Below are 25075 nucleotides of genomic sequence, written 5' to 3' on the forward strand. Positions count from 1 at the left end.
AGCAGAGATGCATTTAAGGGGAATCTAGATAAGCACATGAAATAAAGGAATAGAAGGATATGTTGCTGCCCGTGTCCTAACTCGCACCAAGTCCCATTCACCTATCACCCCCTGTGCTCGCTGACCTAAATTGGCTCCCGGTCCGGCAACGCCTCGATTTAAAAATTCTCATCCTTGTTTTCAAGTCCCTCCATGACCTCGCTAATCTCCTCCAGCCCTACAACCCTCAGATCTCTGCACCCCTCCAATTCTGGCCTGTTGCGCATCCCCAATTTTTTTCACTCCACCATTGGCGGCCGTGCCTTCAGCTGCCTGGGCCCTAAGCTCTGAAATTCCCTCCCTAAACCTCTCTTTCCTCCTTTAAGACGCTCCTTAAAACCTACAGCTCATCTGCCCTAATATCTCATGTGGCTCAATGTCAAATTTTGTTTGATAATGGCCCCTGTGCAGCGCCTGGGTACGTTTTACTACGTTAAAGGTGCTATATAAATGCAGGTTGTTGTTGTTGAATGGCTTGATTCTCTGCTGTAAATATTTTGTAATACTTTGTAAAGGGAAAAGCACATGCAAAGGCGTGTATGAGCGTGAGCCCGAGTCTGCAAGGTGACGTCCCCGCACACCAGCCTGGCCGTGTTCGACTGACACACAATGGTGTCGGGACGCTAAGTTGTGCACACATGCATTATTTTGAGTTATTCTTTTCCATCAGTTTTGGAATTGGCAAATCACCAATCCAGCGCCCTGAACAATAAAGAATCTGACATTTGTATATTTAAAGTTTAACAGCCCATTTATAATGTGTAACTGCTGTGCAGTTTACACTGCGTTTTCACCACACGTCGCAACACTCTGACAACTAGACACTTACAAGGCTAACACACAGTCCCTGAAAGGTCATAAAGCATCAAGCAACAGTGCTCGCAGTGTTAACGTGCTTTACATCACAGCGCTCCCTCGAGATGGACAAACATTATCTCATTTAAAAGAAAGACTTGCATTTATATAGCGCCTTTCACGACCACCGGACGTCCCAAAGCGCTGTGCAGCCAATGAAGCACTTTTTGAACTGTTGTAATGTGGGAAACGCAGCAGCCAATTTGCGCACAGCAAGCTCCCACAAACAGCAATGTGATAATGACCAGATCATCTGTTTTAGTGATGTTGATTGAGGGGTAAGTATTGGCCAGGACACCAGGATAACTCCCCCTGCTCTTCTTCGAAATAGTGCCATGGGATCTTTTACATCCACCTGAGACAGCAGACGGGGCCTCGGTTTAATGTCGCAACCGAAAAGACGGCACCTCCGGCAGTGCAGCGCTCCCTCGGCACTGCACTGGGAGTGTCAGCCTAGCTCAAGTCTCTGGAATGGGACTATGAACCCACAACCGTCTGACTCAGAGAGGCGAGGGTGCTGCCCACTCAGCCACGGCTAACACATTTATATCACGATGCTATCACGAGGGGGGTATGTAGATCATCTCATTCATATCGCAGAGGTTGTAAAATAGAATATTAAACTGTGGAGAGATGGGAGAAAGATTCATTAATTCTGCTCCAAGCACAAATAGTGAATAAACAATAGCTTCATTTATGCCCAACACAAGTGCCTTTATAGTGGACATCACGAGAATTGATTGGCACTGCTGCCGTGTGCTTGATGGTCCAACACTGGACACTTTGTTTCAGATGCAGCACATTATTATATACTTGGGTTTTTTCAGTGTCAGCCTTAAAAAATAAAATACCAACCACTGTGTGGGCTTTGAAGCCTCTCCCCACTCGATCCTGGTACCAGATCCTAAACACGGTGTGCTGGTTGCCACCTTGTCTATCCTAGGCTTTAACAAAGATAAAGTGATTAAGTGTACGGGCAAAACTGCGGCAGTTGGATTTCACCGTAGGCAAGTGTGAGCTCGTCTGTTTTTGGACCAAGACAGGCCAGATCAGAGTATTATTTAAAAGGTGAAAAGCTTGGAACAGTGGAGGCCCAAAGAGATTTCGGAGTCCATGTACACAGAACACTAAAATACGATAAGAAAAGAAATAAGAGCAGGAGTAGGCCATGTGGCCCCTCGAGCCTGCTCCGCCATTCAATGAGATCACGGCTGATCATCGACCTCAACTCCACTATCCCGCACGATCTCCGTATCCCTTGATTCCCCTAGAGTCCAAAAATCTATCATAGAAACATAGAAGATAGGAGCAGGAATAGGCCATTCGGCCCCTCAAGCCTGCTCCGCCATTCAATGCGATCATGGCTGATCATCCAAATTCAGTACCCGGTCCCTGCTTTCTCCCCATATCCCTTGATCCCTTTAGCCTTAAGAAATATATCCAACTCCTTCTTGAATATATTTAATGAATTGGCCTCTACTGCCTTCTGTGGTAGAGAATTCCACAGGTTCACCACTCTCTGGGTGAAGAAATTCCTACTCATTTCTATTCTAAATGGCTTACCCCTTATCCTTAGACTGTGACCCCTGGTTCTGGACTCCCCGACCATCGGGAACATCCTTCCTGCATCTAGTCTGTCTAGTCCTGTCAGAATTTTATACGTTTCAATGAGATCACCTCTCATTCTTCTAAACTCCAGCGAGTATAAGCCCAATCAACCCAATCTTTCCTCATACGTCATTCCTGCCTTCCCAGGTATCAGCCTGGTGAATCTTCGCTGAACTCCTTCCATGGCAAGAGCATTCTTCCTCAGATAAGGCGACCAAAGCTGCACACAATACTCAAGATGTGGTCTCACCAAGGCCCTGTACAACTGCAGCAAGACATCCTTGTTCCTGTACTCAAACCCTCTTGCTATGAAGGCCAACATACCATTTGCCTTCTTAACTGCCTGCTGCACCTGCATGCTTACCTTCATCGACTGGTGCACAAGGACACCCAGGTCTCGTTGCACTTCCCCTTCTCCCAATCTATTGCCATTTAGATAATAATCTGCCTTCCTGTTTTTGCCACCAAAGTGGATAACCTCACATTTATCCACATTATATTGCATCTGCCATGTTTCTGCCCAATCACCCAACATGTCCAAATCATCCTGGAGTTTCTCGACATCCTCCTCACAGCACACACGCCCACCCAGCTTTGTGTCGTCTGCAAATTTGGAGATATTACATCTAGTTCCCTTGTCCAGATCATTTATATATATTGTGAATAACTGGGGTCCAAGAACCGATCCCTGCGGTACCCCACTAGTCACTGCCTGCCATTCGGAAAAAGACCCGTTTATTCCAACTCTTTGCTTTCTGTCTGCCAACCAGTTCTCTATCCAAGTCAATACCTTGCCCCCAATCCCATGTGCCTTAACTTTACACGCTAATCTCTTATGCGGGACCTTATCTAAGGCCTTCTGAAAGTCCAGATACACCACATCCACTGGTTCTCCCTTATCTATTTTACCAGTTACATCCAGAAAAAATTCCAGTAGATTAGTCAAGCACGATTTACCTTTTGTGAATCCGTGTTGACTTTGTCTGATCCTGTCACTATTTTCCAAGTCACTATCTGCCATTACATCTTTTATAATGGACTCTAGCATTTTCCCCACTACCGATGTCAGGCTTACCGGTCCGTAATTCCCCGTTTTCTCTCTACCACCTTTTTTGAATAGTGGGGTAACATTAGCTACCCTCCAATCCATGGGTACTGTTCCAGATTCCATCGAATGTTGGAAGATGATCAGCAATGCATCTACTATTTCTAGGGCCACTTCCTTAAGTACCCTATCGATCTCAGCCTTGAATATACTCAAAGACTCAGCATCCACAGCCCTCTGGGGCAGAGAATTCCAAAGATTCACAACTCTCTGAGTGAAGAAATTCCTCCTCATCTCGGTCCTAAATGGCCGACCCCTTATCCTGAGACTAAGAAGAAGATAAGAAAATGTAGTAGTCAGATGCAAAAATTAATCATGGAATGTTGGCCTTTTTAACTAGAGGGCTGGAATATAAAGGGGAGGACGTTTTGCTACAGCTACACAACGCCCTGGTTAGGCCACACCTGGAGTACTGTGTACAGTTCTGGGCACCGCACCTTATATATTGGCCTTGGAGGGAGTGCAGGGCAGATTCACCAGAATGTTACCAGGGCTCCAAGGGATAGATTATGAGGAGAGATTATATAAACTAAGAAGAAGAAAGACTTGCCTTTATATAGCGCCTTTCACAACCAACAGACGTCCCAAAGCCCTTCACAGCCAATGAAGTACTTTTTGAAGTGAAGTCACTGTTGCTATAGAATATAGAAGGTTAAGGGGTGATTTGATTGAGGTTTTTAGGATTTTGAAAGGAATTGAGAGGGTAGAGAGAGAGAAACTTTTCCAGTGGTGGGTGAGTCTAGTACAAAGGGACATAACCTTAAAATCAGAGCCAGGCCACTCAGGAGAGAAGTTAGGAAACACTTCTTCACACAAAGGGTGGTAGAAGTGTGGAACTCTCTCCCCCAAAAAGCAATAGCTACTAGCTCAATTAATAATTTTAAAATCTGAGATCGATAGATTGTTGCTAGCCAAGGGTATAAAAGGGTATGGAGCCAAGGCAGGTGGATGGAGTTGGGATACAGATAAGCCGTGATCTCACTGAATGACGGAACAGGCTCAAGGGGCTGAATGGCCTCCTCCTGTTCCTAGGTAGGAATTAAGTGTGTCAGTAACAGGATGTGCATGAGCCAGACAGGGACATTGGCCTGGATTTTGCGATCGGTGGCGTAACCACGGATTAAAATGCTTCCATTTCCGGCTTGGATTTGTCAGGAGGTATCCCCTTACGCTGTGCAAACAGGCCCTGCGCCTGTTTGCACCAGCCATAAAATTTTCAGGCATAGTTGCTGGGCAGTTGGTGGGTAATTACACCAGCAATCTGTGCCAGCAATTAGGGTTTTTCCGTCAGTGCAGATCATCTGTCAAGCCGGAACTGGACAGATCGCAAGTTCGGGATTTAGCGTATGGGCTTGCGTACTCTCTGAGTACGGCCGTCATACCCACCGCAAATTCTGGCCCATGGGGTGACCTACAGAAGAAAGATGAGACGTACAGAAAGGTAGTAAAGGAGAGAGTGAGAAAGAGAATGATTGAGAGCACAAACAGAAAGACTGAGAATTTGGCGCAAAGAAGTACAAAGTGGGAAAGAAACAGAGGAACAGTTATAGGAGGAAGGCGATATTGGCCCAGATTCTCCTGGGGACTTGCACCTTTATAATGGTCCGTCTGTGGCGGAGGGACCCAGAGAAGACGCAAAAGAGAAATTATGGAGTAAGTGACTTACACCATTAATTATGTCGCTCCATATATTCCTGGGGGTTATGTTCTGCTGTTACCCTCACCAAAAACAGTTAGAAGATTATCAGAGCTCCGCCCCCATTAAAATCAATAGCGACCGCGGTTTTCCTAGATTTAAGCCACTTAGACTAAAAAATTACATGGTGGCCTGGCCGCAGTATAATTTATTGACTCTAACCCAAGTTAGACTGCATTAGAAGCACTGTGCACTATTCTGGTCCCCATATTCCTTGGTTAGACCGCATTAGGAGCACTGTGCATAGTTCTGGTCCCCATATTCCTCGGTTAGACCGCATTAGGAGCACTGTGCATAGTTCTGGTCCCCATATTCCTTGGTTAGACTGCATTAGGAGCACTGTGCACAGTTCTGGTCTCCATATACCTCGGTTAGACCACACTAGGAGTACTGTGCACAGTTCTGGTCTCCATATACCTCAATTAGACCGCACTAGGAGTACTGTGCACTGTTCTGGTCTCCGTATACCTTGGTTAGACTACACTTGGAGTACTGTGCACAGTTCTGGTCTCCATATACCCTAGTTAGACCAAGGATATTGATGCATTGGAGAAGGTGCAAAAAAGATTTACAGGGATGATACCAGAACTGAGACAATATACTTATCAGGAAAGACTGAACAGGCTGGGGCTCTTTTCTCTAGAAAAGAGACGGCTGAGGGGTAACCTGATCGAGGTCTTTAAAATGATGAAGGTGTTTTATATAGGGTAGACGTAGAGAAGATGTTTCCACATGGGGGAATCCAAACCAAGGAGTCATAAATATAAGATAGTCACTAATAATAACTTCTTTACCCAGAGAATGGTGAGAATGTGGAACTCGCTACCACAAGGAGTTGAAGCGAATACTTTAGATGCATTTCAGGGGAAGCTCAATAAACGTATGAGGGGAAAAGGAATAGAAGGGTTTTCTGATGGGGTGAGATGAAGAGGGGTGGGAGGAGGCTCGAGTGGAGCATGGACCAGGTGGGCCGAATGGCCTGTTTCTGTGCAGCGGACTCTCTGTAATTCTCTGTAAATACATTCTCTGCCTCCATTTAAATGACGTGCTGAAGTGTTTACCGGTCGAGTCTTGTTGCAAGACAGGTTCTTAAACCATTGCATTGTCATGCCAATAAAAACATACCATTAACATACATAGAATCACATCGAATTTACAGCCCAGAAACAGGCCATTCGGCCCAACTGGTCCGTGCCGGTGTTTATGCTCCACACGAGCCTCCTCCCACCCCTCTTCATCTCACCCCATCAGCATATCCTTCTATTCCTTTCTCCCGCATGTACTTATCTAGCTTCCCCTTAAATGCATCTATGCTCGTCGCCCCAACTACTCCTTGTGGTCCCACCATCATCCCTTTTGTCATTTAATCTCTCCTGCCTTCCACCCTATCACAGACCTTCCCTTTTGTTCGTTCCTCCCCTCCCCCCTTTCCCCGCCGCTACACTTGCTTAAAAACCTGTTCCATCTCCAGCTTCTTCCAGTTCTGACGAAGGGTCATCGACCTGGAACGTTAACTCTGTTTCTCTGTGCCTGGCCTGCTGAGTGTTTCCGGCGTTTTCTGTTGTTATTTCAGACTTCCAGCATCCGCAGTATTTTGCTATTGTACTCCCTGTGGTAGCGAGTTCCACATTCTCACCACTCTCTGGGTAAAGAAGTTTCTCCTGAATTCCCCAATTGGATTTATTAGTAACTACCCCCAGCATCCGCAGTATTTTGCTATTGTACTCCCTGTGGTAGCGAGTTCCACATTCTCACCACTCTCTGGGTAAAGAAGTTTCTCCTGAATTCCCCAATTGGATTTATTAGTGACTACCCCCAGCATCCGCAGTATTTTGCTATTATATTTATGGCCCCTAGTTCTGGTCTCCCCCACAAGTGGAAACATCTTCTCTCCATCAACCCTATCGAACCTCTTCATAATCTTAAAGACCTTTTAACAATTCTTTTCTTTTAAATAATATATTTTTTTAATGGTTTCTTTTTAATCCTTTAAGCTTTAAAAACAAATGCTGTAAAATTTACAATTATATATTTTTCCCCTTTCGACAGAAAAGGCCCAATTCTACCTTACAAGGAGCAAAGGGGAAACCATGGAATATGGCAGCCTGGATGTTCCCTCAATCAGGGATCTGACAAGCCTGACCGACGTCAATACATTCATGTTTATCGGTACCGAAGTAAGTCGGATTAACCCGAGCCCTGATTATTTGTTAGACAAGGACAGTAAGTTGTCCAGTACGATAGCACTCATGAGAAATTAGCAGGTCGCTTTGTGAAACTATGGTTCATTTACATAAGAATATATTGATGGCCATAAAAATCTGGTTATGTAGAGGGCATCCTTTTTGCTGTTGGACGAATCACGGCAATCAATCTCCATCAACTAGTCTACAACACACCCAGACATGACTACGAGGAACAATGCCCAGTGGGGGAGAGCTTTGGGAACCAGCGGTCCAAACTCCCCTGTTCCTCCCGAGCTCGCTACACTCACCACACCTCATGTCTCCAATTACTCAGATACGGGAGCACAAAATGTTATTTTCTGGGAGAAATCGATCTAATTTGCATCTGAATGAGTCAACGCTAACTGCTTCCCCCCTCTCCCTCGGGAGCCTGTTCCACAGATTGACCACTCGCTAACTGAAATATTGTTTCTTCAGGTGAGTTTTGAACTTGCCCTTCAAGCGCAGGCCGCGTCCTCTGGTTCTGCTGTTCTGGACACGGTGAAACAGCTTGCCATGGTTGACATTATCTAGTCCCTTCAGGATCACATACACAGCAATCACATCCTCTCTCAACCTTGCCTTTTCCAGTGAGAACATGCCTAATGTACATAAGAGCTCCTCCTAGGGTACGGTAGTACAGTGGTTATGTCACTGGACTAGTAATCCAGAGGCCTGGACTAGTGATCCAGAGACGTGAGTTCAAATCCCCACCACAGCACCTGGGGAATTTAAATTCCATGAAGTAAATCTGGAATAAAAAGCTAGTATTGGTAATGGCAACTGTTGTGTATGTCCCTTTAAGGGAATAACTGGTCTTAGACTGCAGTACCGGCAGTGACCACCCCTGTATAAAAGGCCCTAGCAGGCTTCTGTAGTTTCAGTTTCAAGCTGCCTCTTGTTCAGTAAAGTACCTGTTAAACTGTTCTCCCGAAGTCCGTGTATTATTGAGGCGCGGACTTTACAGTGGCGACGAGTAAGTTCGAACTCACCTGCAGTGTGGCATCATCTCACGGGGATCTCGCCTGAAAGGAAGGTCCTGGAAGGTCGTAGTCTGAGCAACGGGCGTCGACCGAGGGCAACCGCCCAAAGAATCCATCGGTGTTTGGAGAATTGCGGGAGAGACTGTGGTTCCAGCGAATCGTGCTGGTAGCAGGGAGCGCGCTGACCCTTCCGGACTGCAGTGGGCTCAAGCTCGATCGAGCGGCTCTACAAATCGTGCCGCGCAGCGTCGCCGGGGAAAAGAAAACAAGAGAGAGAGGGTGGAGCGCACAGGGCGCGGTCGGTGCTCGAGAACAGGACAGTGGAGAGAAACTAAACGGGGGGGAAGGAAAGCAAGACGCGCCGAAGCTGCGGGTCGCCGCCATTACCCCGTAGAACGCTAGGAGCAGCGTGGCAGTAAGGGGAAGAAGCAAAAGCGTGGGAGGCGCCATTTTAAATCGGCCAAGATGCCGAAAAGTGGCAGTATCACTGCTTTCGACAACGAGGTAGAAGACTGGACCACGTATGTGGAAAGAATTGAAGTGTACTGCAAGGCAAATGAGGTGGCTGATGGAAAGAGGGCGTCGGTATTATTAAATCTGATGGGTGCGAGTACGTATGGCCTATTGCGGAATTTAATTACCCCAGCTAAACCAATGGAGAAAAGTTTTGAGGAGATTGTTCATATCTTACAGGAACATCTAAGCCCTACACCACTGCTGATAGCAGAAAGATTCAAGTTCCATAAAAGAAACCAGCACAAAGATGAGAGCAATGCTGACTATCTTACGGAACTACGCAAGTTATCGAAGCACTGCCAGTTCGGAGCAGGACTGGCAGACACCTTACGGGATAAGTTTGTCTGCGGGCTCCAGAGTGAAGGAACCCAGAAACGACTTTCAAAAAAGGACCTGACGCTAGAACAGGCTTTTAGCGTGGCAGTATCCTACGAAGCAGCAGCACGGGGAGCTGCGGAAATAGAACAGAAACCACAAGAATACAGCGCTAACGAAATGGCGTGTGGAGCCGAAAAGTGCTATCGCTGCGGCAAAACAACCCATGAGCAGAAGGACTGCTGGTTTAAAGACAAAATATGCAGGCAATGCGGGAAAATGGGACATATAGCAAGAGTCTGCAGGTCGGGAAAGAAGACCAACGCGACAAGAACTACTAAGGAACAGTACAGGAAAGTAAAGAAACTGACAGATAGTAGTTCAGAAGATCAGGAGAGTGATAAGGACTCTGGGAGCAGGCGACTAAGTTGTTTAAAGTTACACAACGTGATCGCAAAAGAAGATCACCGAACCATTTGGGTCATCCTCATGATAGCAGGGTCCCCAGTGAAGATGGAATTGGACACAGGATCAGCCCTAACTGTCATGAATTGACGAGACTATGAGCGGCTATTCTCACACATACCCTTAAAAGACACGTCCATTGTATTGAAGACATACACGGGGCAAAAGGTCTACCCCAGAGGAAAAATAAGGGTGCCAGTTGAATATAACGGAAAGGAAACACAGAAACTATACATGTATATACTACGAGATGGAGGACCACCATTATTGGGACGTGAATGGATCCGAAGACTACAATTGGATTGGCATTCCATTCTGGCACTAACTGTGACTGACAAAAAAGATGATGACGTCGCACCTGGGCGTCTGTCACAAATTCTATCTGACGCGGAAGAGGTGTTCCAACAAGGACTTGGGACTCTAAAAGGAGTAAAGGCAACCATAAAGATTGAGGATAACGCAACCCCAAAATTTTTCAAGGCCAGACCGGTGCCATACGCGATACGCCCAGCTGTGGAAGCTGAACTGGAGAGTCTGGAGCGTTCGGGGGTGCTGTCTAAGGTGGACTGGAGCGAGTGGGCCACACCCATCGTTCCTGTAATGAAGAAAGCATTGACCAGCACGCCTGGGGAGCCAAGGAAGGTTCGCATCTGTGGGGACTTCAAGGTGACTGTGAACCCAGTCCTGCACACAGTACAGTATGAAGATATTTTCGCCTCACTATCTGGAGGGAAACGTTTTACAAAGATTGACCTGGCTCAAGCGTATCTACAAATGGAGGTGGAAGAAGCATCTAGGAAATACCTCACGATAAACACTCACAAAGGCCTTTACCAGTACAATCGACTGGTATTTGGGGTAGCATCGGCCCCGGCTATGTGGCAGAGGGCAATGGAACAAGTCCAGCAAGGGATCCCGGGGACCCAGTGTTATTTGGACGGCATCCTGGTTACGGGCGAAAATGACAATGAACACCTTGCCAACCTGGAACAGGTGCTCATGAGATTGCAGGAATATGGGCTACGAGCCAACCGTCCCAAATGCGAGTTCTTCAGGAGACCAATCTCGTATTGTGGCCACATGATTGATGAGGAAGGGTTGCATAAGTCGCCGGACAAGATTGAGGCTGTAGTCAAGGCTCCAGCACCAGAAAATGTGTCGCAACTGAGGTCGTTCCTCGGGTTGGTGAACTACTACCATAAGTTCTTGCCGAATTTATCTACAATTCTGCACCCACTGAATGCCCTCCTTCAAACTGGTGTAACATGGAAATGGAGTGATGAGTGTAAGCGTGCCTTTCAGGAATGTAAATGCCAAATCACTTCAAAAGAAGTATTGGCCCACTACAACCCAACACTACCGATTCAGTTGGCATGTGATGCGTCACCTTACGGCATTGGAGCAGTGCTGTCACACAAATTCCGTGACGGTTCAGAGAGGCCAATAGCCTTTGCATCGCGCTCGCTAACCTCAGCCGAGCGTAACTACGCCCAGATTGACAGGGAGGCCCTCAGTCTGGTGTGGGGGGTGAAGAAGTTCAATCACTATCTGCACGGGCAGAAATTCACCCTACTGACTGATCATCAACCCCTGGTCTCAATTTTTAACCCAAAGAAGGGCGTTCCGGTGATGACGGCGCAACGGCTGCAAAGATGGTCACTTTTTCTAGGGGCACATCAGTACAACATAGAGTACAAAGGTACGAAACAACATGGAAACGCTGATGGGCTGTCGCGCCTACCGTTGCCTATGGCGGAAGAGGCACCTGCAGTGGAGATATTCCATGCGACCATAGTCGAATGTTTGCCTGTTACAAACGCAAGTATTGAGAAGGAAACCCGAAATGACCTGACACTCTCTCGGGTCTATGATTTGACGGTGAAGGGATGGCCAGCATATGGCGACTCACTGTTGCCAGCATTCTCGCCAAGGAGGGAACAGCTGTCAGTGTGCCGGGGAACCTTGATGTGTGGATCCCGAGTGGTAATTCCACCCAAGTTGAGAGATAGAGTACTCAATGAGCTTCACGAGGGTCATCTGGGAGGGGTAAAAATGAAGAGCCTAGCCAGGGCGTTTGTGTGGTGGCCGGGAATCGATAAAGAAATCGAGGATATGACCAAGAGATGCACAGGATGCCAGAAGGTCCAAAACGCTCCACCACAGGCCCCGCTACATCCATGGGAGTGGCCCTCATCTCCATGGCAACGGGTACACATTGATTTCGCTGGTCCATTTATGGACTCAATGTTTCTAATCGCTGTGGACGCCCATTCGAAATGGCCAGAGGTCATTAAAATGTCCTCCACCACCACGGAGAAAACTATTGCAGTCCTAAGGACCATCTTCGCCAGGAATGGGTTGCCAGAACAGATCTGTTCCGACAATGGCCCACAGTTTGTGTCTGAGGATTTCCGGAGGCTCCTGAAGAATAATGGGGTGAAACATTACACATCTGCCCCATATCATCCAGCCACAAATGGATTGGCTGAGAGGTTTGTTCAGACCTTTAAAAAGGCCATAAAGGCAATGTATAATGACGACATACCACTGCAACACAAGGTGGATAACTTCCTGTTTGCTTACCGGAATGCGACACATGCAGTAACCAACCAAACTCCAGCCGTACTGTTTTTCAACCGGAGACTAAGATGTCGCTTGGATTTGCTCAAACCAAACATAAGACGAGATGTTGAGGATAAGCAGTTCCAGCACATAAATGAGAAACCAACCAGGAGCTTCAAGATAGGGCAACCAGTCTTGGCCCGTGACTACCGAACAGAAAAATGGCAGCCAGGCACGATATGCACACAGCAGGGACCACTAATGTACACAGTGGACGTTGGAGAGAGCATCGTGAGACGCCATGCTGACCAGATTCTAGAGTCACAGGAACAAGCCAAACCTGTACCACAAGCATGTACACCTGGTAATGAGCCCGAAGTACAGATTGCGTCTACCTCAGAAGCAGGGGTATTGGAAGCTGACGAACCAACCAATGACAATGAGCCAGAATTGACTCCACCGCCAGAACAGGATACTCGAGAAAGGCGCTATCCAGTCCGGATCAGGAAGCCTCCTCAAAGACTGAACTTATAAATGACTATTCCAGTTGATGTATATATTACTGAGAAAATTGTAATTGTAATTAGTTATTATTTAGTTGTTAAATGAATGTTATGTACTGTTTATCTAAAAGGGGAGGAATTGTTGTGTATGTCCCTTTAAGGGAATAACTGGTCTTAGACTGCAGTACCGGCAGTGACCACCCCTGTATAAAAGGCCCTAGCAGGCTTCTGTAGTTTCAGTTTCAAGCTGCCACTTGTTCAGTAAAGTACCTGTTAAACTGTTCTCCCGAAGTCCGTGTATTATTGAGGCGCGGACTTTACAGCAACCATGAAACTACTGAATTGTTGTAAAAAGCCATCTTGTTCACTAATGTCCTTTAGGGAAGGAAATCTGCTGTCCTTATCTGGCCTGGCCTATATGTGACTCCAGACCCACAGCAATGTGGTTGACTCTTAACTACCCTCTGACATTGGCCTAGCAAGCCACTCAGTCATACCAAGCCGATGGCTCACCACCAGCTTCTCAAGGGGAATTAAAGGCCTACAGCGACGCCCACATCCCACGAATGAATCCGAATCTTATCCCTCCAACCCCTTAATCTTTCTGGTTGTTATATGGATGCATGTCATAAAGGGGCCTACATGTCAGAACCAGAGCCAGCCATGCCTTGTGGTAAATAGTTAAGGCTACTGACATAACTCATGAGCAACAAAGGCATGGTTAGTCACAAAGTATATTAAATCCTATTTATGAAAATCTGTGATAGCTTTTAATCCTAAAACAATCAATTCAAGCTGCAATGTGGTGTAATGGTATTTTTATTTGTTTTTGACAAGCCCGTTATTCTTTGAAACAGATGCCTGTGATGCACAGCAAAGCATTTTCAGTGTAATATTGTTCTATCAAGCTCACATCAGAGACTTTTACCCTGGCACAAACTCATCACTAGGAGGAAAGGAACTCAAACCTCAACAGCAAGTTGCACCCCATGAACTCAATTTCTCCCAACTCTACATAACAAGCCCTTTAAAAGTCTGACGAATCCGTGTGGTGCAATACTTACTGCGGTGCTGTGGTCAGGGAGAGTAATGGGCCCAATTCGAACAAGAGAGGCCCGAGTAGGTAGATAGGGTGGAGTTTTGTAACTCCGTCTTTGGGAGGAGTGGGGTGAGGGGGGAATCGGGAGATCCTACAATCAGATGAGTAAGTAAGTCGGGTAGAATCCACCCCAAGGCAGATTGTGCAAGGCACTGTCCTGATGGCCAAGATAGGCTTTTCATGTTCCACGTGTTCTTACAACAACTCGCAGTTATATAGCGCCTTTAATCCAGTAGAACGTCCCAAGGGGCTTCACACGAGCGTTGTAAAACAAAATTTGACACCGAGCTACATAAAGAGATATTAGGATATTATGGTGGAGCGATTAAAATCGGGGATGCGCAAGAGGCCAGAATTGGAGGAGCTCAGAGATCTCGGGGGGGTTGTAGGCCTGTAGGAGGTTACAGAGATAGAGAGGGGAGGTGGGGGGGTGAGGCCATGGAGGGATTTGAAAACGAGGATGAGAATTTTTTTTAATCAAGTTGTTGCCGAACTAGCCGATGTAGGTCAGCGAGCACGGGGCGACGTTCAAACAGAATATGTAACATTGAACATATGTTGGGTGGAGAGTATACAATTCATTTTGGATCCGTTACTTTAGGATGGAGAGATTATTTTCGTAGACTGGCAAGTGGAAAAAGACAGCGATACTGGAAAAATGACCAGTAAGTAAACATTGCTCGACGCGGCAAGATATGGTAAAACGTTGCGGTCAAATGAAATGTTCTAAATCTCCAGAGGTCTTGGCAACGGTTCACAGAGGATGATTTATGGAACAGCAATGGAATAAGATCAACCACCATCGATTGCAGAATAAAAAGTTGAGGTCAAAAATAAAACTGAAAATTCTTGAAATGTGAACTGAGACGCAGCAGATCCACCGAAGCTGCGAAGGGAAAAAAAAAAGTTAATGTTTCAGGTTCAGACTTTTGGTCGGACCTGATAAAGGAAAGCGGGACAACCCCTTTTATAAGGCCGAGCAAAGCAGAGCCAGGAGGGTGGGTGAGGGACAACGGTGGGTTGCTCAGGGATTAGTATTAAACAGATTATCCGGTCATTATCACATTGCTGTTTGTGGGAGCTTGCTGTGCGCAAATTGGCTGCCGCGTTTCCCACATTACAACAGTGACTACACTTCAAAAAGTACTTCATTGGCTCTGAAGCTCTTTGGGACGTCCTGAGGTCGTGTAAGGCGCTATAGAAATCCAAGGGGGAAAAATTGGGTTGCTGTGCATTAAAAGTAATGCCCCGGCGAAGTTAGCGCCCTCAATTTTTTAGCCCTTTCTTTTTATCACAAGGAGCTAATATAGCCTGTGATCTTTGATCAATTATGACAAAGAAAGAGAAAGAGAGATGAGGAAACAACTTGCCTTTATATAGCACCTTAGCAATGAGATGGATGTTTAGTCTCAATTTACTTTTAAATTTACAGTTTCTGGCTGATTTGGGCATTACAGTACACGCCAGTCAATCTCACGGTGATGTCAAATTTGGGGCGAAAAGCCCAACAACTGGCTTAAGATGCCGTATCTGGATACTGGGCGCGCTCACTGAATGTGTGTGTTTCCATGTTGGCCTTGTACCCCGGCGCATCAGTTAATTGTACCTGTACACACGTTTAGAACGATAGAAGTGTAAGCACAGAGGGCAGTCATCCTTCGACCAACTTCACACAGGGACATTGAAGGAACGCATTGCGTCAACACATAAACCACCTTAACTCACTAATTCGAAGCTGTCAGGTGATTCTTTATTTACTTCATTTTTCAAGCAGTGGGTCTGGCTGGCTCGCTGAACGATTTAATCACTCGTCGGCCTTGCCCGATAGTTCGGCCTTGCGTCTACACGTTACACGCAGTGCAAGGGAAACCATGCCGTCACCACGCAATCAACAGCAACAACAACTTGATTTATGTAGCACCTTTAACGCAGTAAAACGTCCCCGAGGCGCTTCACAGGAGCGATTATCAAACAAAATTTGACACCGAGCCACGTAAGGAGATATTAAGGCAGAGAGGTAGGTTTTAAGGAGCATCTTAAAGAGAAAGAGGCGGAGAGGCTGAGAGGTTTAGGGAGGGAATTCCAGAGCTTGGGGCCCAGGCAGCTGAAGGCACGGCCGCCAATGGTGGAGCAATTAAAATCGGGGATGCGCAAGAAGCCAGAATTGGAGGAACACAGAGATCGCGGAGAGTTGTGGGGCTGGAGGAGGTTACAGAGATAGGGAGGGGCTAGGCCATGGAGGGATTTGTAAATAAGGATGAAAATTTAAAAACCCTGCAAGATTTAAAGAAAGAAGACAGACTTGTATTTCTACAGCGTCTTTCACGACCACCGGACGTCTCGAAGCGCTTTACAGCCAATGAAGTACTTTTTTTTGGAAGTGTAGTCACTGTTGTAATGTGGGAAAATTTAATGAATTAACTTATACCTTTCAAAAAATAGAACTACTTATTTATTTTGTTTCCAGCTAGCAACTGGTCGGGTATCCTCACTTAATTAATTTTCAAATTATTCATACCAACATTATTTGTGTGTCCATGTAATTTTAATACTATTAAATACAACAGAATTTGTTTGTACCTGCACTATTTTTTTTTTATTTGTTCCTGGGATGTGGGCGTCGCTGGCCAGGCCAGCATTTATTGCCCATCCCTAGTTGCCCCTTGAGAAGGTGGTGGTGAGCCGCCTTCTTGAACCGCTGCAGTCCGTGTGGTGAATGTGCTCCCACAGTGCTGTTAGGGAGGGAGTTCCAGGATTTTGACCCAGCGACGATGAAGGATCGGCGATATATTTCTAAGTTAGGATGGTGCGTGACTTGGTGGGGAACTTGGAGGCGGTGGTGTTCCCTTGCGCCTGCTGCCCTTGTCCTTCTAGGTGGTAGAGGTCGCGGGTTTGGGAGGTGCTGCCGAAGAAGCCTTGGCGAGTTGCTGCAGTGCATCTTGTAAATGGTACACACTGCAGCCACGGTACGCCGGTGGTGGAGGGATTGAATGTTTAAGGTGGTGGATGGGGTGCCGATCAAACGGTATTGGTAGCTGCATGTCGTTTAATATTAATCCCATCAGCTCTTTTGAGCCATGCGTGTCTGATAATTAATAGTGGGCAGTTTCATTAGATGGAGCCAAAATACAGTTGATTTTGAAGATTCTTCAGCAATATTGAACTTACCGAATTATGGAACTAAAACTGCCATATTATTAGAGAGGCTTTTTCTTCGCTGAACGATAAATACATTTGTTGTAAAGCTGAATTCTTTGTTTAGTACTTGCCTTTTTTTTGAACTTATAAGTGTATAAAAGCTTTTGGCATCTGTCAATATTACAGCTCCGAGACCAACTCACTGTTACGCAGTCCATGATGGCCCGGTTAACACAGTGCAAAGGTCACCCTTCTTCAGAGACGTCATTCTGACGGTGGGAGGATGGACATTCGCCATTTGGAAGGAAGGTGCTACTGTGAGTAACTGTCACTGCATTCTGCTCACTTATGGTTCAGGTGTTAGCTACGAGCCCAAGCATTTATCATTTCCCAAATTCCACCCTCGTACCCCTGAAAGCAGCGACTCCTGATCGAGGACAGACCCCCAACCCTCCGCCATCAATGGCCTTACCCCTGAGGACAGAGCCCCAGCCCTCCGCCATCAATGGCCTTACCCCTGAGGACAGAGCCCCAGCCCTCCGCCATCAATGGCCTTACCCCTGAGGACAGGGCCCCAGCCCTCCGCCATCAATGGCCTTACCCCTGAGGGCAGCGACTCCTGATCGAGGACAGAGCCCCAGCCCTCGGCCATCAATGGTCTTACCCCTGAGGGCAGTGACTCCTGATCGGGGACAGAACCCCAACCCTCCGCCATCAATGGCCTTACCCCTGAGGACAGAGCCCCAGCCCTCCGCCATCAATGGCCTTACCCCTGAGGACAGAGCCCCAGCCCTCCGCCATCAATGGCCTTACCCCTGAGGACAGGGCCCCAGCCCTCCGCCATCAATGGCCTTACCCCTGAGGACAGGGCCCCAGCCCTCCGCCATCAATGGCCTTACCCCTGAGGGCAGCGACTCCTGATCGAGGACAGAGCCCCAGCCCTCCGCCATCAATGGTCTTACCCCTGAGGGCAGTGACTCCTGATCGGGGACAGAACCCCAACCCTCCGCCATCAATGGCCTTACCCCTAAGTGCAGTGACTCCTGATCGAGGACAGAGCCCCAGCCCTCCGCCATCAATGGTCTTACCCCTGAGGGCAGTGACTCCTGATCGGGGACAGAATCCCAACCCTCCGCCATCAATGGCCTTACCCCTGAGTGCAGTGACTCCTGATCGAGGACAGACCCCCAGCCCTCCGCCATCAATGGCCTTACCCCTGAGTGCAGTGACTCCTGATCGAGGACAGACCCCCAGCCCTCCGCCATCAATGGCCTTACCCCTGAGGACAGACCCCCAGCCCTCCACCATCAATGGTCTTACCCCTGAGGGCAGCGACTCCTGATCGAGAACAGACCCCCAACCCTCCGCCATCAATGGCCTTACCCCCGAGGACAGCGACTCCTGATCGAGGGACAGACCCCCAGCCCTCGGCCATCAATGGCCTTACCCTGAGGGCAGCGACTCCTGATCGAGGACAGAGCCCCAGCCCTCCACCATCAATGGTCTTACCCCTGAGAGCAGCGAATCCTGATCGAGGACAGACCCCCAGCCCTCCGCCATCAATGGCCTTACCCCTGAGGACAGCGACTCCAGATCGAGGGCAAACCCTGAGCCCTCCACCATCAATGGTCTTACCCCTGAGGGCAGTGACTCCTGATCGAGGACAGACCCCCAGCCCTCGGCCATCAATGGCCTTACCCTGAGGGCAGTGACTCCTGATCGAGGACAGACCCCCAGCCCTCCGCCATCAATGGTCTTACCCGAGGGCAGTGACTCCTGATCGAGGACAGACCCCCAGCCCTCCGCCATCAATGGCCTTACCCTGAGCGCAGCGACTCCTGATCGAGGACAGACCCCCAGCCCTCCGCTATCAATGGGCTTTCTTAATGTTTGAGCTGAGACAGAGAGCATCACCAAAATATTTGTTCCTGAGAGCCCAATAGCCCCCCACCACACACCCCCACTCCACATACCCACCCCACACCCACACACTCACACACCACCCCACCCCACACACACACCACCCCACCCACACACCACCCCACCCCACACACACTCACACACCACCCCACCCCCACCTACACACCACCCCACCCCCACCTACACACCACCCAACTCCACACACACACCACCCCACCCCACACACACTCACACACCACCCCACCCCCACCTACACACCACCCCACCCCCACCTACACACCACCCCACCCCCACACACACCACCCCACCCCCACACACACCTCCCCACACACACACCTCCCCACACACACACCTCCCCACACACACACCTCCCCACACACACACACACCACCCAACCCCACACACACACCACCCCCCACACACTCACATATCACACACCCCCACACACCACCCCACCCCCACACACCTCCCCACACACTCACATATCACACCCTCCACTCACACCCACCACACACACATTACAGCCCTCCCGCACACTCACCCCCCCGCCTCTTCCCCCCCGCCTCTTCCCCCCCCCCCGCCACACACACCCCTCTACATACTAGGAATTAAACCGGAGGCTTTCTGCTCCGTACGGTTTAACACTGCACCCGAGAACGACACCTTTACCATTGGGCCACCAGACAAGCCGCTTCCAGACAGTAGTTTGCTGTAATTTCCCAGCTGTGTGCTACATTGGCGGAAAGCTGGCAGGTTAGAGGAAAAAAATTGCAAAATTTAAGTCACATTTTACTTAGCTTTTATGAAATCGTGCAGACTTGACAATTATTCTTCACACCAAATCTATATATATATTTTAAAGACAGGATTGTATTTCAGTGAAGTTAAAGGTGTTCCACAGAGGTGTGGAACATATACTGCAGGAAATTCCACGTCCTGTTTGGTGTATGTGTGATGTCGATACTCGCCTCCTGACTTGAGGTCGCCACGGTTAGGTTTGCAGGTTTATTCACAGGACAGAGCTTGCTACAGTTCTCAGTTTCAAACACGGCATCGCAGCAACAGAATTGAGACCGTATTGAATCTCGGGGCTTGAGCTGCCCTGCCACAAAACTGTCCTTTCATCCCTGGGACCTGGAGGGTTTGAACTGCGCACAAACCCAGCAGATGAAAGTCTCCATTCTCCGCCTGCTTGAAACCTGAGAAGTGAAGTGAGTTTAGGTTCCATTTAGCCCAAATTCCTGTGGGGCACGAGCCCATGTTTAGCTACAGATCACCTCAGTGGAAAAGTCCGCAGGCCGAGCCAACGCGGTAAAGAGGGTTTTGATAGCGATGCTAGGCAAATATTGGGAAAAGGTTCCATTTCCTCAATCAGTGGCATCCCTCAGCTAAATGAAAAAGAGCCATCAAGTCAGTCGCCGTTCTTTCCTTTTCCATCTACCATCAGTAAGAATCGCCCCCGATCTGAGCTGACCATCTGGCCTCAGGGCAGTTAGCATTTGGGAGCCCATTGCAGGGATACTGGAGGCCTGAGTCTAACAGGCTTGTATTCCCTAGAGTTTAGAAGATTAAAGGCTGATCTAATCGAGGTGTTTAAGATGATTAAAGGATTCGATGGCGTAGATAGAGAGAAACTATTTCCTCTGGTGGGTTGGGTGAGTCCAGAACAAGTGGGCAGAACCTTAAAATTAGAGCCAGGCCGTTCAGGGGTGATGTCAGGAAGCACTTCTTCACACAAAGGGGAGCGGAAATCTGGAACTCTCGCCCCCAAAAAGTTACCGAGGCTGGGGGGGTCAATTGAAAATTTCAAAATTGAGATTGATTGATTTTTGTGATGCCAGGGTATTGAGGGTTACGGAACCAAGGCGATTAAGTAGAGTTAAGATACAGATCAGCTATGATCTCATTGAGTGGCAGGACAAGCTCGAGGAGCTGAATGGTGTAAAGTCTGTGGGTTGTGCAGTTAATAAATACACAGACTTCAGAAGTAACAAACAAACAGGTCTTTACTATTCGAAGGTCCGGGCGAATCTGCCCCAGCAATCCGGCCACAACACTTATATACGGGTGTGGTCACTATCGGTATTACAGTATACAGAAGCCAAACAAATAGTGCCACACCTAAAGTAGTTCTCTTAAAGGTGAACGGTTACATTCAATAGTTCCCTTAAAGGTAGACGGGTACATACACTACAAATGGCTGCCTCCTGTTTCTATCTAACAGGTAGCCCTTACGCCTGGAGGGTCAAACAAGGCAATGCTGTTGGGTGGACATGATTCCATTGCTTGTAATGTGCCTGCCCAAATATATTCTAGAGTGTACTGTACATCACTGGACCGGGCATGTGGCAGAGCGTGAACCCCGAGTAAGGTCAGAGAGTGACCTCCAAGGTCAGAGAGTGATCCCCGAGCAAGGTCAGAGAGTGACCTCCAAGGTCAGAGAGTGACGTCCAAGGTCAGAGAGTGACCCCTGAGCAAGGTCAGAGAGTGACGTCCAAGGTCAGAGAGTGACCTCCAAGCAAGGTCAGAGAGTGACCTCCGAGCAAGGTCAGAGAGTGACCTCCGAGGTCAGAGAGTGATCTCCAAGGTCAGAGAGTGACCCCCAAGCAAGGTCAGAGAGTGACCTCCAAGGTTAGAGAGTGACCCCCGAGGTCACAGAATGACCCCGAGGTCAGAGGGTGACCCTTGAGCAAGGTCAGAGAGTGTCCCCGAGGTCAGAGAGTGTCCCCGAGGTCAGAGAGTGACCCCGAGGTCAGAGAGTGACCCCGAGGTCAGAGAATGACCCCCAGGTCAGAGAGTGTCCCCGAGGTCAGAGAGTGACCCCCGAGGTCAGAGAGCGTCCCCCGAGGTCAGAGAGCGACCCTGAGGCCAGAGAGCGACCCTGAGGTCAGAGAATGACCCCGAGGTCAGAGAGCGAACCTCGAGCTATGTTCGCCAGATCCCCTGATGGATCAGCGGTGGTTGGGATTTCAAATGAGACGTTAAACTGAGGCCCCATCTGCTCTCTCAGGTGGACGTAAAAGATTCCGCGGCAACTATTTCGATGAATAGCAGGGGAGTTCTCCCCAGTGTCCTGGGTCAATATTTATCCCTCAACCAACATCACTAAAACAGATTATCCGGTCATTATCACATTGCTGTTTGTGGGAGCTTGCTGTGCACAAATTAGCTGCCGCGTTTCCCACATTACAACAGTGACTCCACTTCAAAAAGTACTTCATTGATCAGAAAGCGCTTTGGGGCGTCCGGTGGTGGTGAAAGGCGCTATAGAAATGCAAATCTTTCTTTCTAGTCTCTCTTGGGCATGCAGGAACTCTGGGCCATTGTCTCTGCAAATCACCACAAGCTGGAGTCCAGGTCGGGACGCAGAGAGTGGGCTGAATACTGAACTTCTGAAGAAAGATCTTCGAGTTAGGCCGTGGAGGAGAATGACATCGATTCTACAGCCCAGAAACAGGCCATTCGGCCCAACTGGTCCGTGCCAGTGTTTATGCTCCACACCAGCCTCCTCCCACCCCTCTTCATCTCACCCCATCAGCATATCCTTGCTAGTATGATACATACCTGTATCAAACAGACTAGGCCTATATTCTCCAGAGTTTAGAAGAATGAGAGGTGACTTAATTGAAATATATAAAATTCTTACAGGGCTGGACAGGGTAGATGCAGGGAGGATGTTTCCCCTGGCTGGGGAGTCTAGAATCAGGGGTCACAGTCTCAGAATAAGGGGTCGGCCATTTAGGACTGAGATGAGGAGAAATTTCTTCACTCAGAGGGTGGTGAATCTTTGGAATTCTCTACCCCAGAGGGCTGTGGAGGCTCAGTCATTGAGTATATTCAAGACAGAGATCGATAGATTTTTGGATATTAAGGGAATCAAGGGATATGGGGATAGTGCAGGAAAGTGGAGATGAGGTAGAAGATCAGCCATGATCTTATTGAATGACGGAGCAGGCTCGAGGGGCCGAATGGCTGACTCCCGGAACTATTTCTTATGTTCCTCTCTCCCTCATGTGTTTATCCAGCTTCTTCTTAAACGCATCTGTGTTATTCGCCTCAACCACTCCCTGTGGTAGCGAGTTCCACATTCTCACCACTCTTTGGGTAAAGAAGTTTCTCCTGAATTCCCTATTGGATTTATTAGTGACTATCTTATATTTATGGCCCCTAGTTCTGGTCTCCCCCACAAGTGGAAACATCTTCTCTACATCTACCCTACCAAACCCTTTCATAATCTTAAAGACCTCTCTCAGGTCACCCTTCAGCCTTCCCTGTTCTCGAGAAAAGAGCCCCAGCCTGTTCAGCCTTTCCTGACAGTTATAATCTATAGTTATAAAGTGCCTTTAACGTAGTAAAATGTCCCAAGGCGTTTCACAGGAGCGAGTATCAGACAAAATTTGACACCGAGCCACATAAAGGGATATTTGGACAGGCTTGGTCAAGGAGGTAGGTTTTAAGGAGCGTCTTAAAGGAGGATGTTAAGCAACCTCCTTCCTCCTCTGGTTCACGATAACACGTTTCGAGTAAGCACGAGACTTCGTAGTGGAGTATATGGAACAGACTTTATTGATACACAGTAAAGGTGATCAGTCTGAACTGCCTACAGAGAGTGGATAATCGATGGCTGTATTTTTTGAGCACACTCTGACAAACTGTTGAAAACCGTGCTCCTTTAGACACCATATTTTACTACATCAAAGGAAAATGTCAAAATGACCTATCTGTTTCCCAAATCCTCTGGAAATAGACTATGTAAACAGTTTGCCATTGCTTACCTCAGAACTATTCCCCTTAAATAAAACTTCCTATACCAACTGTTATCTTCATCAAAGGGACTCGTTACCCCTGTTTTATTACCGTAAATCTAAACCATTCATGGGTGGCGTCATTACTAACACTCATTCCCTTACACAAGCACTTTACATCTCAGAAAACAAGCCACGCCTTCTCCGCACGACACTTCAATGTCATCCTGTTTACATCGGAAAGCCTGTTGCTTTAAGATACAAAGAAGTTCGACTGTTAACCCTCAACTCCCCAAGATGTCCAACATACATCTCTCCGGGATGTCTAACAGAGGAGACAGAGGTAGTAGAGGGGCGAAGAGGTTTAGGGAGGGAATTCCAGAACATAGGGCCCTGGCAGCTGAAGGCACGGCCACCAATGGTGGGGCAAAGGAAATCGGGGATGATACACAAGAGGCCAGAATTGAAAGAACGCAGAGTTCTCAGAAGGTTGCAGGGCTGGAGCAGGTTACAGAGATAGGGAGGGGGCGAGGCCATGGAGGGATTTGAACACAAGGAAGAGAATTTTAAATTTGAGGCGATGCTGGACCGGGAGCCAGTGTAGGTCAGCGAGCACAAGGGTAATGGGTGAACGGTACGTGGTGCGAGTAGGGATACAGACAGCTGAGTTTTGGAGGAGCTCAAGTTTATGGAGGGTGGGAGATGGGAGGCCGGCCAGGTGTGCGTCGGAATAGTCAAGTCTGGAGGTAACAGGAGCATGGTTGAAGGTTTGAGCAGCAGATGAACCGGTCATCCATGCTTTTGTAAATAATGAATACAAAATGTATGGATTAGCCTGTAGGTGAACAGCCTGGAATCTGACCCGAAAGTTAACAAATCGAGATTATGGTGAATATAATGTGATTTATTTTCCTATTTTTTCTCAGCTTGGACCCCTCCTACATTCGGCCTGTTCAGTAAAACACTGCACAACTGGTCAGTGGTCTGTCTCCAGACCAGGGGTCATCATGATTGGAAAAGAAGACGGGAACATTGATATTTGGGATTTACTTGAAAAAACCCACGAGCCCTCACAGACACAGAACATTACTTCTGTCGCAATAAGCTGCATCAAACCCTGGATTATCTCAGGTACGTAATCGTACTGGCAAGACACAAACCGACCAACACAGTGCGTTCAAAGCGTGTGTCTGGACGTTACGTGAAGATACGATTGTGCTTGGCGATGAGCAACCTCTCGCTTCTCTCCCCCTAAAACAGTCGTGTTGTCCATGAGATTGTCCAGCAAGGCCACTTGGGCT

General features: G+C 48.0%; 1 protein-coding gene across 1 annotated transcript in view; it reads left to right on the top strand.

The window, feature by feature from the left end:
* dnai3 (dynein axonemal intermediate chain 3) overlaps window positions 1–25075 on the top strand; it is a 207328-nt gene that overhangs the window by 166919 nt on the left and 15334 nt on the right. The window contains exons 17-20 of the mRNA XM_085983542.1: window positions 7353–7480; window positions 14573–14636; window positions 17296–17426; window positions 24701–24905. Of these exons, the coding sequence (XP_085839668.1) occupies window positions 7353–7480; window positions 14573–14636; window positions 17296–17426; window positions 24701–24905 (528 nt within the window). The remainder of the gene's footprint in view (window positions 1–7352; window positions 7481–14572; window positions 14637–17295; window positions 17427–24700; window positions 24906–25075) is intronic.

This window comes from Somniosus microcephalus, chromosome 3 (assembly GCF_052327205.1).
Source record: "Somniosus microcephalus isolate GS21.2 chromosome 3, FLI_Smic_1.0, whole genome shotgun sequence".
NCBI lineage: Eukaryota > Metazoa > Chordata > Chondrichthyes > Squaliformes > Somniosidae > Somniosus > Somniosus microcephalus.